At 52.3% G+C, this 12,299-nt stretch overlaps 1 protein-coding gene across 3 annotated transcripts in view; it reads right to left on the bottom strand.

Annotated features, from left to right (window-relative positions):
* The window catches only part of EPHB2 (EPH receptor B2), a 125,875-nt gene that overhangs the window by 39,519 nt on the left and 74,057 nt on the right, over positions 1-12,299 (bottom strand). For all 3 annotated transcript variants that reach the window (XM_026067381.1, XM_026067380.1, XM_026067382.1), the window contains exons 4-5: positions 2,764-2,919; positions 1,887-2,222 (exon numbers count right to left, since the gene is read on the bottom strand). In XM_026067381.1, the coding sequence (XP_025923166.1) occupies positions 1,887-2,222; positions 2,764-2,919 (492 nt within the window). The remainder of the gene's footprint in view (positions 1-1,886; positions 2,223-2,763; positions 2,920-12,299) is intronic.

The raw sequence follows: 12,299 nt of genomic DNA, 5'->3' as shown, positions 1-12,299 counted from the left end.
CCCTTCCCCCAGTCCGCTCTCCTTTTACCACAACACCCTCTATTCTCCTTGTCCCAGCTCTATCTTTGCATCTGCAGCTTCTGTTACCAACTGCTAATGATCTACATCAAGGCTGCCAGGCGGTGCTGAGTGTAAGCAGAAGAATTCAGAGCCTCTAATTACAGAGGAATTAGCAAGCAGACAGTTACTGTTTAGTGCTAATGAATAGATACATTAAGAGAGACATCACACAGGCTGAGAAGTGTGAGCCCTGATAATAAAGGAGTGTCAGAGAAGGAAAACACAAGGAGGAGGATCCAGGGGACTGGGGGGAAGAAAAAAAAAGAAAAAAAAATCCATCTGCAACTTCAGCTCTCCCTTTGCCACCGAGGTGGAAGCAGTGCATTAAGGTAACAGCTACACTGCAGAACTGCCAGGTGTGAAATCCAAACGTTAAATAACTTATCCGTAGTGTGGGAACAGTGCTGGGGGGAGTACGGAGACACCTGCTAGGCAGTTAGCACCGCAGCGCGCTGTCTCCCCTGGCCACAGGCAGTTCTGCTGAAGGAAGCTGCAACAACCCACCCTTCCAGACCACTTTTCCTCTCGGTGTCATGTGTGGACACGCTCCCGTTCCTAATCAAACCACGGTTCAACGATACGCTAAATCTGCCTTTAGGGCTTAAAAACACCGTAGCCCCATGACTGCTAGGTTAACTTAAGATCAGTGGTCACTCTACCAGTTCCTGTGTCACCAAAACATTTTTGGAGGTTACCTCTGTCTTGGCGCTCTCCAGGCCCAACCAGGTATTGCCTGTCTATATTACTGTCACTTTACATTAGAGCAAATGCCATCTGTCCCCTTGCAGCCAGCCCAAACCATGTCTCATGCACTCCAAGCAATTCTATGGAAATACAGTAGTCTACCCCTGCCCAATATAGTTCTGAAGATCATGTAGCGTCTGGGGCAGCCTGGAGCACGTTCACACTTACCATGCAGAGATCGCATGCATTCAGGCAGAGTGCAGAAACCCACCTGTTCCCGCACACGCTCGCACCATATTGGTGTGCTTCCACTGCGCAATCGGATTAAGCAAAGACTCAGCCCAAATACGCGCTTCAGTTCCAGATGGCTTCAAGCTGGACCCAGGGGAAGCAGGATGGACCTTTCCCTGATTAGCAGCTTTTCAGGGCATTCTGCCACCACCACAGCTGCTAGCTGGTGGCTGCTTGTGAATCTCCTAAGATGCTGTACTACCAGCGACCCTGACATGTTCCTTCCCCCAGCAAAGCCACCCCTGCACAGGCGAAGTGTACATGCTCCCTGGACCAGAGCAGTAGCTGGGGACTCTGAATGAAACCCTTCCAGCTCTGCCGCTTGGTCTTCTTCACCAAGAGCCCATGAGTGCTGGAGATGACTTTGCAGTGAGATGGCACACGATCTGCCTGGAACAGCTTTCCAAATAATTTTCCTGCATATCTGGGTCCCAGCCCTTCTTCTATGCGGCTTTCTTCTGTGCTGAAGACCAGCTCTGGCTTTTGGGCAATAAGCCACGATTTTTCTGCAATCAGGGCGGAGAGTGCAGCTTGTGTCAAGATGCTCATGCTAATTTTGTTTGCTCCTCAGGAACCAAGAGCTGTAACAGGGCCTGTAGCACAGCTGCCAGCAATGCTGAGAACTGCCGCAGTGTCTTCAGTAGTACCAGCAGCCAGTGCAACTGGATTAAAAGTACCTTTTTGCAAGAGACACTGCGCCACGTCCCACCCCATCTTCTCTGCCCTGAAAATCCCACTCACCCCACACAGTTTCACCCAACACCTCTTGACCAGGAGATCAACCTCAGCCCCCTACTCCCCCTTCCTAGAGTCTCAGCCTGGAGAGATGTGGTGGCAGATACGTTTCTTACCAGCTTGGTTGGTGGTGATATTAACAGAGGCGAACTGCGGGGAGAAGGGGCTCTGGTCGGTGACTCCGTTGACAGCCTGGATCTCGAAGGTGTACTGCGTGTGGGCGAGCAGGTCGCTTATGTAGATGCGAGGCTCCGTCAGGCCCAGCTGGCGCGGGGCGAACTGCACGTTGTCCCCGCAGCGCGTGCAAGCCCCGCGGCCGGAGCCGCAGCTCTTGCAGATGATGTTGTACACCAGATCCTCCCGGCCCCCGGAGTCCCGCGGCGGGGTCCACTCCAGCATCAGCGAGGTTTCGTTCACGCTGGAGATCACAGCCTGGGGGGCAGACGGGATGGCTGCAAAGGGAAGAGAGAGAAAGAGGTATGAGATATGAGCCTGAGACCTGCCCATCACAGATCTGTGGTTACCAGTTCCACCACTTTTAGATGGAAAAAGAGAGACTGGTGTCTGGCAAGGCTACTCCATGGCATGGCTACTCCATGCCTTTGTCTACGCCGTAGCAGGGCACAGAAAGCTGATTTAATAACGTTTCCCTCCTCCTCAGTCCCAGCATGGGGTGGAAGCCAGTTACCCCGCAGCAGCTCTTTTAGGTCAGCACCAGCTCTCAGGAAGGGATGGTGCTGGATGGGACCAGTTATCTGTCCTGTGCCTCCTCCTTTTCCCTTGCCCCAGACAAGACTCGGCTCTGCAGAGCAGCCTGTGCCTGCAAGGCCACTCGGGAAGAGGCGCTCTTAGCCCACTGGCTAGGAACATCCTCCAAAACCCCTCTGAGACAGAGGGGATGGTTTCTGAGGGCATCCCACAGTGCTTTCACTGACTTGTGTCTCCTCCGCTAGCCACGTGCGCCCCCTCCCCAGTTGCTCAGAGCCCACATACTGGTGCACGGCATGTCGATAGGATCAGCATCTGCCCGGTAATATCCGTTTCGGCACACGCAGTTAGTGGCCCCTTCCGAAGTCGTCCGGCTGTTAATTGGGCAGTGAACGCATCCTTCGTCCCCTTGGCTGGCCTTGAACGTCCCTGATGGGCAGCCTGGAAGAAAACCAAAAGCAGCCGTGAGAGGAGAGCCCCAGCCTGCGCGGTGAGGAAAGAGTGCGGCGGGGGAAGGAGGGCTGGCGGGGGCCGCCTGGAGTCTCACGGAGCTGCCGGAAACCACCGTTTGGGGCTTTGCAACGTCCAAAGCCAAAATCTGACAATTTGAAATAAACAGAGTGGAGAAAGAGCAGCTGGTTTGAAGGCCCCCAAGAAGGCAGGCGCTGCTGCTCGCTCTGGCTGCAGAGACGGGGTTCCCACGCACRCACCTTTCCCCCCTCCAAACCCTAACACGGAGCAGCTTCCAGTTAGTAAGTTTTAGGATTTTAAAGAGGATTTTTAGCCACGATTGCATAAGAAGATCCAAGCGGCTGTACCGAGTCCACCCAAAGTCCACAATCACCAGAATCCTCCCTCCAACAGCAGCAGCCCAAGGATCAGGCTACGAACGGGATTTCCCAGGATACTTTCCCAGCCTCCAACAATCTCTAGTTCGGGAACTTTCCAAGAAGGCGGCAGGCTTTTTGCACGTAACGTCCCTTTGAGGGACGCTTCTTCTGAGAAGCTATCCAGCCACTTTTTTTAATTCCGTGCAAACTTTTTGCATCCGTGGTATCCTGCAGCGGGGAGCTCCCCAGCGTAATTGCATGAACAGCTATTGCCCTCTGTTTTGAAGCTGCCAGATGCTGTTTCATTTGAGGCTATCTAACACTTGCGCTGGCAATGAACAGTCAGTCCTCATCCACCTTCTCCATGGCCCCTAGGATTGCATAAACCTCTGTCAAACGAGTTGCATAATAGCGTTCTCTATTCTGCTCTTTGCCCCTTTCCCATAATTAGTAACACCCACATTCTTTCCGAACYGTCACTGAACTAACAGGACCACCTACCATAGCCCCAAGGTCTCCCTCTCGAGCGAAGGTGATCAGTTCACAGCCTGTGTGTGTGTGTGTGTTTGTGAAGTTTGGGTTGTTTTCCCCCATTTACATCACTTTGTGTGTTCGTTGCATTCCAACTGCCTTCTCGTTCCCTGGTCTCTCAGACTCGCGAGGTCCTTTTGCAATTCTCCACTGTGGGATTCGGGCTGCTCGCTTTCTTCTAGAGCCTKTGGCGAGGGACCTGCCCTCCTGCTGGAGGCAGGACTGACCTTTGCAAAGCAGTATTGACTCTTCCTAAGTTTATCATATTCATATAGGTGCCCACCGACTCTCCTCTTTATTGTAGGCTCCTTTGGCTGATGCTGTTGCCCACCATGGTGCTTAGACAGCTTAGATACCACTGCAAAGCTTTAAACACTGGCAAGCCCTTTCCAAGGCAAAGGATCACCGATGCCAGCGTAAAAAACTTGACCGTAAGCACTTGTCGGCAGGGCTCGCCGTGCTTACTCTTGCTTGCGACTTAGTTTCTTGTGCGGCATGTAGAGCCTGGGGGGTGGCAGGTGGTTTCTGCACTGAAACGAGTTAAACAAACTTCTGCTTCGATTCGCTGCCAAAGCTTTCGGGAACGAGGCAGTTCAGAAAAACAGCCTGGGAAAAACATACGCTCGGGGTTACCGTAAGCAAGTGCTGTTACTGGGAAGTAGCTATTTTTTTTTCATTGAAAAAAAGTTGTGTTGGTTTTTTTTTTTCTTTCCAGTTTTCATCTCCCTTCCCTCAAAATTATATTGAGCTCCCAATGAGAGAAAAGGCCTCCAGAGGAAGACTGTCAGCTGTCTTGCTTGCAAAGTCCCTTCTGTCTCCTAAAGCAATGGGATCTGCTGAAAAAGTAGCTTTTCCCTCATTTTAYGCTCCTGCATCTTTCCATCCTTGCTGTCCCTTATCCCCCAGGCTTTTGACTTATTTTCTGACCCTATTCCCAGCATGTCTTTCGGTACAAACCCATCACAGAGAGTGTTAAAGCTGTTGGGAGAGGTGACAGCTAAGTAGTTCTCTGTTACAGAGAAGCGATGGTGGCTCTGTAGTTAAAATGATAACAGGGTTCCCGTGCTAATACCAATTTTTCAAACACGGTAGGACCAAAATACATAATTGCTCTAGCCTGACATTCAAGGTGAAATATAGGGTCATTTGATCCAAGACGTTTTGAGATACAGGCCTCCTCCACCTTCCCGACGCTTATTTTAAAAATAACAGCTTTCCTCCGAGGCTTCTTCTGCATCAAGATTTAGATGCATCAAAAAGATACCTACGCTGCTGAGATTTGGTGGCTGGCCCCAAGAGACAAAAAAAGTGAAAGCGTTCCTCAAGTTTCGCTTGGCACAGAGAGAGGAGCAGGGGGTTATTCGCAGACCGGGCTGGCGGCACGTGGCACAGGCTGAGCAGGTTGGCTGGCTCCTCTCTATAAATACAGCCTTCCTTCCCTGCAGTATTGCCTGCTCCAGGGCAGCCTGGAGGAGAAAAGCATCCATGGCTCGACTCTAAGGAAAAGCCATCGGCCAAACAAGTAGGACAGACCTCACAGGGGTTCCTCATTTGCAGCCTTGGGGTCTGGGCTGTTTCTCTTGGGAGTGGGATTGACCCCGGCAGTGCACTGTGTTAAGCGAGGGGCTGTTCCCATCAAAGCTGTTGTGCRAAGGATGCTGCTGTTACCTGGTGTCCCAACTCGAGGTGTTGGCCAGCCCTTGATTTGGTGGCCGGAGCTAGCTTCATTCCCAGTCCGCAGCATGGTCTGCCCTCCAGGAAAGGTGGCCAGTGGCTGTCCCCCGTGCTGATCCAGCAGGCTCTGCCAGAGGCACGTCCACCCTGTCCCCCAGCCATCACCTTGCCACGGAGCCCCAGGGCACAGGAACGCAACATGCAGTGGGGGTGCCATGAGGAACCCATCCCGCTGCCTCTCTCTAGCCTCCTTTTTAATTAACGCAGCGCGAGCTGAGCAGCAACACCGGCTCTGAACAGGCTCCCGTGCACTGAGAACTGCCCTGGCCTTCGGAGCCCACCCCCAGACCGTTTCTGCAACCAACTCGGAGCAAACAGCTCCCTCCTGCAATAAAAGTCTCCAAAATGGCACCTTAAATCCATGATAATGGCTCTGATGAAGGGTCCTCCTCAGCTCTGTTTGCCTGGCTTTGTTTCTCCTGGCAGCCCTATACCACTCAAGCAAGGCTTTTTTTAATGGCTGATGGAAAACAGGCAGCCCTGGCTTTGTCAATTAGGACCCGCGGAGAGTCTTAAATCCCTGGTCTTATCTCCCAGCTGCCTTCCTTCTCTTTCCAGGGCCTGATGAAGGGGACAGGCAGGCATGCTCTGATGTCTGACCTTGTCAGCAGCCCCTGCAGCACGGGGCCCTGAAGGGACCAGGAACTGGTTGCCTTTTGCTTCTGCAAAGCCCTAATTCAAACATGCCCCACTGAGCCCTGATACACTTCTGGAGCTGCATCAGAGCAGCTTTTGGAGGAGCTGTGAGTGTAGAGCCCATTAGTCAGTGCCCAGCAGCAGGTTCCTCTCTCTCCTCAAGCTCCTCTCAGTTCATTAGCATCTACTCTTTTAACACTGATAACCTAATTACCCAACCAATCCTAGGCAAGTGTCGGGTTTCTGAGCCCACAAACCACGGTACTGTCCTCCCCGACTCTGCAGGCGCCACGCTGAACGGGCGCCAACAGTTCGCTCTCATCGAGAATTAGGCAAACTTGGCCCTGGGCTATGGCAGAAGCACGGCCACCACATCAAGGGAGGTTATCTTCCCCCTGCGAGGCACTGAGGATGCTGCCACTGGGGTACCGTGGGTCACCCAGTTCAAGAGGGATATGGAGAAACCGGAGAGAGTCCAGTGAAAGGTCACCAAGACGGTCAGGCCTGGGGCACAGGACATACAAGGAGAGGTGGAGGGATCTGGGCTGGGTTAGCCAGGGTGAGGGGGGATCTAATTTCAGCTGCAGCTACTTGGGGGCAGTCACAAGGGAGACGGAGCCAAACGCAGGGATGCCAGACAACACGATAAGGGACAACGACCACAAATTGAGGTTGGATGTAAAGAAGAGCTCCTTTCCCAAACGGTGGGGTAGCCCTGGGACGTGTCACAGTGAGGTGGGGGATCTCCTTCCTTGGGGGTCTGCAAGACTGGGCTAAAAGCCACGGCTGCCCTCATCTAATGTCAGTGATGGCCCCACCGAAAATGGGAGGTTGGACTAGAGACCCTGAAGGTCCCTTCCACCAACACTTCCAGGTTTCTGCTAATCCTGGGGGCAGGGAGGGATATATATGATGTTGTCCTGGGCAAGAAAATATTAACTCCAACCAGCTCTGAATTTAACCCTTTTTCCTTTCACTAACTGTGTCCTCCTTCTTGTGTTACAAGATGAGGGGGGCAAAAAGTCTTACTCTTAACTTCCCCAGGCTGCTCACCATTTTACCCATCTTTGTCCTTCCTTCTATTTCCTTTCACATGCAACTTTTCCGTGACCCTCACCATGTCTGAGGTGCTTAGTTCTGGCCTCCTGCCTGCCCATGCATAGGACTCATACGGAAAGATCCACGGGTGTTGTAATGACAAYGTCCTATTTTCCCATATCCTTCTTTCCGTTCCTTGTGCCCTGACTCGTGTTTTTAGCTCTGCATCCAAACAGCTTTCTCTGGGGCTGCCCACTGTGACACCAAGGTCTCTCAGACCAGCGAGGTGCAAGTGAAGATCTCATGGTTCCCCTCAGATGCGTGTTATCTCTGAATTTTGTGTGTGAGGGTCTGCACATTCCCCTAGCCTGGCCTGTACAGCTACCTTCTGACCACGCTAGACAAAAACACTTTGTGTCACCTGCAAATATTGCCCATTTCTCCAAGCCCTCACACCTTGGGGTCTTGTTTCTTTAGTGAAAGGCACTGCCAGAGGCCTCTGGACAACCCAAAAGTGCAATGCTGCCTGTTCTCCTTGGATCTGCATACATGTCCGACGTGGTCTCTCCAGCTTGGCCAGCACACTGCTATAGAGGAAAGGATTAAATCCTGCCTTGGAGAGCTATGGATGGGAGGCAGTTGGTAACACCCAGGCAACTTGGACTTGGCATTAGAGTTGGCTGCTGAAAGAGATAGGACTTTGGGCTGCTAGGTGCCAGCTCTCTGCACCCTGTCCTTCCTGGGACAACCTTCTTCCACGCAGAGCACATTTCCTGTAATTTCCTTCCTGATAAATTTAATTAGCAGCCTACATTGCTACCTCATACTTGAGATAAGCAATTAATCCCACTGCCAGGTGCTGTCACTGCCAACGACACTGATGGTATTTGGAGAGCAGACGATACGAATACAGAAGGGAAAACAGGGTTAAAYGAGATTAACTGAGGAGGAACGTGGAGCTCAGCTGACTTCTGTGATGTGGATTAAAGAGTTGTCAATAAAGGAAGAAGTCACAATGCAAACGTACCTGTTTAACCCAGTGATTCTCAACAACACAGAAATAGAAGCTGACAGCACAGGCCTGTGAAAGCATCCTCCCACCGCTAACAGGTTTTAGATAGTTCCCCACGCTGTCCACTGCAACAGCGTGCTGCACCTTGCTGGCACCTTGAGGATACCCAGTTGAGTCACATCAGCATCCCAGCACCTGGGTACAACTGCTTCCACCTCACAGTCAGAGGTGCCAAGAACCCCAAAATCACATCCTCTGCTCTACCACTCCCCAAAAATGCCCCCGAACTGCCCCACCTGCCTCCCAGCTTCAACCCAGCGTGCCTTCAGACACAACTCCCTTTGCAGCGTCTCCCTCAAGGCCCTTCCATGCTGCACCCTGCTTGTTTGCAGCTTATCACGGGGTGCCCGGATTAAGGGGGTACGTCTTCCTCTAACCACCTTTCACCCATACCTTTTGGCAGCAGAAAGGGTCAGGAAAGTGGACCGGCCCTTTATCTCTGGTGTCTCAGCCTTCTTCACGGCTGGTCTACACTTCCACAGCACTGTCCACATGGCCCACAGAGCTCCTACCTAAAAGCAAAATGCCTGCATGGGTGAAGAAATGTGCAGGGGCAGGGGGACAGCACAGGGTTGCTGTGGGGGCGCTTAGGGACAGGACCTGGTCTGTTTGCAGGTGCAGAGGGGCAACATGAGGTCAGCGTGGGGCTGTGAAGGGACCCCAGCACTGGGGTGTCATATAGATACGGACAGGATGACGTCCTGCTCAGGGTGCTCCCCTAAAAAGCACGACGGAAGGCCCTGCAAAGGACAAATAGTCCCTGACCTTCTAGCCAGACTGTCCTCAGGCCAGCCCAGAATGGGCTCCAAAGACCAGGAAACAAGGATGGTCCAGGAGCTCAGCCTTTTGGACACCGGGACAGTCAAGTCTGCAGCGGAGCCTTGGACAAAGCCAGAGCATCTGCAGTCCGCTGCTTTCCTGCAAGAGCATGCACATCACCTGCCTGCGTGCTACACAGGACAACCTCAAGGCAGGGATCCCCCCAAGTCCGAACCTTCTCAGCTCCCCTCCGGGCGCCCATGCACCAGCAGCGCGGCCAAGCTCTCGCCTGAGCGAGGCTTCGTGCCGGGCGCTTGGCAGCGAATCCCTCCCGCAGCCCGGGTCCTCAGCCTCCGCAGGGTTCACGAGGTCATCTCCCCGCTAGCGAGCCTCAGAAGTTCAAGCATCTGGCTAGACGGCAGCACCTGTGGGCACGAACACCTGCAAACCCCCTGGCCGACCTGCTCTCGGCGGCCCATCCGTCAGCGGCGATGGGATTCGCCTGTCAGCGAGAAACATGCTTGGAATTTCTTACCTGCTCAGTGAGCCCGGTCAAGCCCACAGGCTGCCTCCCTGACCTTTTGCAGAAACTTCTAAAAAGAAATGAAAAGCTTTCTGTCCCTGCCTTAGCACAGAGGGACAYGGGTGCTCCCAGCATCCTCAGGTTATACAAGACAAGGACTGAGGAATAAGTCTTCTGCTAGAGCGGTTCAGTTAGCGCCCAAGGGGAAACACCTTCCCTATCCAACAGGGACGCTCGAGCCCCAAACCTCCTGGGAGATGCCTGTTTGGTGAGGCGTTCTAGAATGAGGGTGACCACCAGCCCTACGGACACCGCCGACAGCTCACTGCCAGGCACCAGCTTTCCTAGGCGAAGCCAAAACCGATTGGAGAGTTTACAGGTTAGGAGCACAGCTCTGGCAGCAGCAGATGCTTTGGACCACCGCGCTCCTGCAGACGCCTGAAGTGCTTTAAGGACCGATCTGCAAGACTGAGCTCAGCACCCAGTGGTGCTCTGCTGGCGTAAATCCACCATGCTGGAGATGTTGGGCACTGTTGGTCTAGGAGCGTTCCCTATCCCAGCGCACTGGGAAATTGAGAATATTGCCAGCACCTGCACAATTTTTACCCCTAAACCTTGTCTCAGCAGCTTGGAATGCACATAAAGACTCAGAGCTTCAGGTGCTGGGAAATGGCACTGCCCCACGGAGCCCTTGGGCAATTTTCATGGAGCAAAGTCAGCCTACACCAGATGAGGTGCTGAACCATGAAGTTATTTTTGTACGGTTACGTGCTAGCAGATACATCAAATGTCACGTTCTACTTATTCAGCCTCTCACTTTCTTCTAGTGCAGAGGACGGACTGATGTGTTTTCCAGCCTCCGATTGCAGAACTGTAGGCGTTTTTTTTTATTTTTTGCTTTTGCTTCCTTACAATACAGTAATTTGTTTTGTTTTGATATTTAAAAAAAATGTTTTCAGGGCAAAAAGCATGCCCTTTTCAAAATAGATATAAACACTGCAGTGTCACATTCTTAAAGGGTGCTCGTTTAGATGGTAAGCCATCTTCCTCCAACTGGTCTCCAGAAGAATTTAGGACTTTCACATTTTGTTACTTTGTTTGGTCTTGTTTAAATGTTTTCTGAAGCTTCTGCCTGGGAGAGCTCTGTCTCCTGAGGGTGGTATGTTAACCATTATGGGAAAAGGCTCCCAACCTTTTAACGCAGGGAAGAAGCAAACTGAGCAAGCAAGTGGTGACATCAAAGTTGCACTGATGGAAAACCCCTAATCCTATAAACCCTTCTTGCTTTAATTGGTGTTAAAACAAAGATAATCTTATCTCAGCCCTATAAAAGAAGGGATAGGGGGGACTCTCTAAAAGCCTCTCTAAAAGCCCTCATAAACTTGACAAACATTCCATGCTTAGAGCCCGAGGAGAATGGCTTTAATCCTAAAGGAAACATAAAAGTAAAAAGGGAGCTTTCCTGGATGAGAGCCCTTCCAAGTGGCCGGTCTTCCCAGCCCTTCTCAGTCCTTGGGAAGACAGCTTGACCCACGGAAAAGCGGGAGGTGAGAGTGACTGACAGAGGCACCGGCGAAACAGAGCCCGGCAGACCTGTTCTGCTTCACTCCGGCAATTTTCACAAGACACTTCCTTAAACAATCAGTTCTTCCGGAGGACGGGAGCGAGAAGGTCTGTGGGTCAAGCTCTGCTCCCACAGGCTGGTGCAAATCTGGAGTTGCAAAGCTGGAGATGGATGGATAAGCGCATCCACAAATAGCAAATACAGGGGAGGGAGAAGAGGGATCTGGGGGACCAGAAAAGCCAGGGCTCACCCAGGCTCTGCACATCTCCAGACGTGAGCAAAACCATGACCCAGCCCCCAGGTGGAGGTGTGCATGCAGCTCCAGTGCCTCCGAGCGCATCCGTGGCTGCTCAAGCCTTTGCGAGCCGGCTGTCTCTACCCATCCCGGGTGATGTGCTAGGGAGCACAACGGCTTTCTCAAGCCTACCTGAGCAGAGGTGACCCACAGTGGGTCCAATGCTCCACAGACGGCAAAGATCCCTGTCCACAGCYGCCTGCTTCGCTACCAGCAATACTTGAACTTGCCTTCAGCCCACTTCAGTTATTCCAGACGCTGGAGAAGCAGGCAAGTGTGGGAAGGGGAGCGGTTTCAGGGTAGGGGGCAAAGTCTGAGACTTGCTAAAACAGGGTTTTTGGAGGGCACTTCTACCTGACTCYGAGGCTTTATCCCTCTAAAACCAGCGCACAGAAGTTTTGACGGCGTTATTTCCCAATTGCTTTCCCTTGACTTTTCATGAAATGAGGACAGGGCACAGAGCAGTGTCCTCCCACCCTGGTGGGCTACTCTCCACCTCCAGCAGGCACCCTACAGACCCCTCCTCAGTGCCATTCCCAAAGGCACCTTTCCAGGGCGCAATAAGCTCTTCCAGGTGGAGGTGCGGGTGGGCAGGAGAACTTAGAGTGGGCATGTTTAATCATTACATTTTAACACCGCTTAGCACCCAGTTTAGACAAGTTTAAAACATGCCAGCTGGTTAAACGCCAGCAGCCGCTTTCCAGATGACAACATTGCTCTTTGCCGGCACTAGGTGCTGAGTGGAGCTGGCATAAAGGCTGATTAAAAATGGTCAGTTATCATGGTTTGAATCACTTGGGATGTAGTTATACAGTAACTTTTCTTCTCAGCCTGCAGCG

The sequence above is a fragment of the Apteryx rowi genome, unplaced genomic scaffold, assembly GCF_003343035.1.
Source record: "Apteryx rowi isolate R43461 unplaced genomic scaffold, aptRow1 scaffold_259, whole genome shotgun sequence".
Classification (NCBI taxonomy): Eukaryota; Metazoa; Chordata; class Aves; order Apterygiformes; family Apterygidae; genus Apteryx; species Apteryx rowi.
Note: the sequence above shows the minus strand (reverse complement) of the source record. Positions and strands in the feature narration are given on the sequence as shown.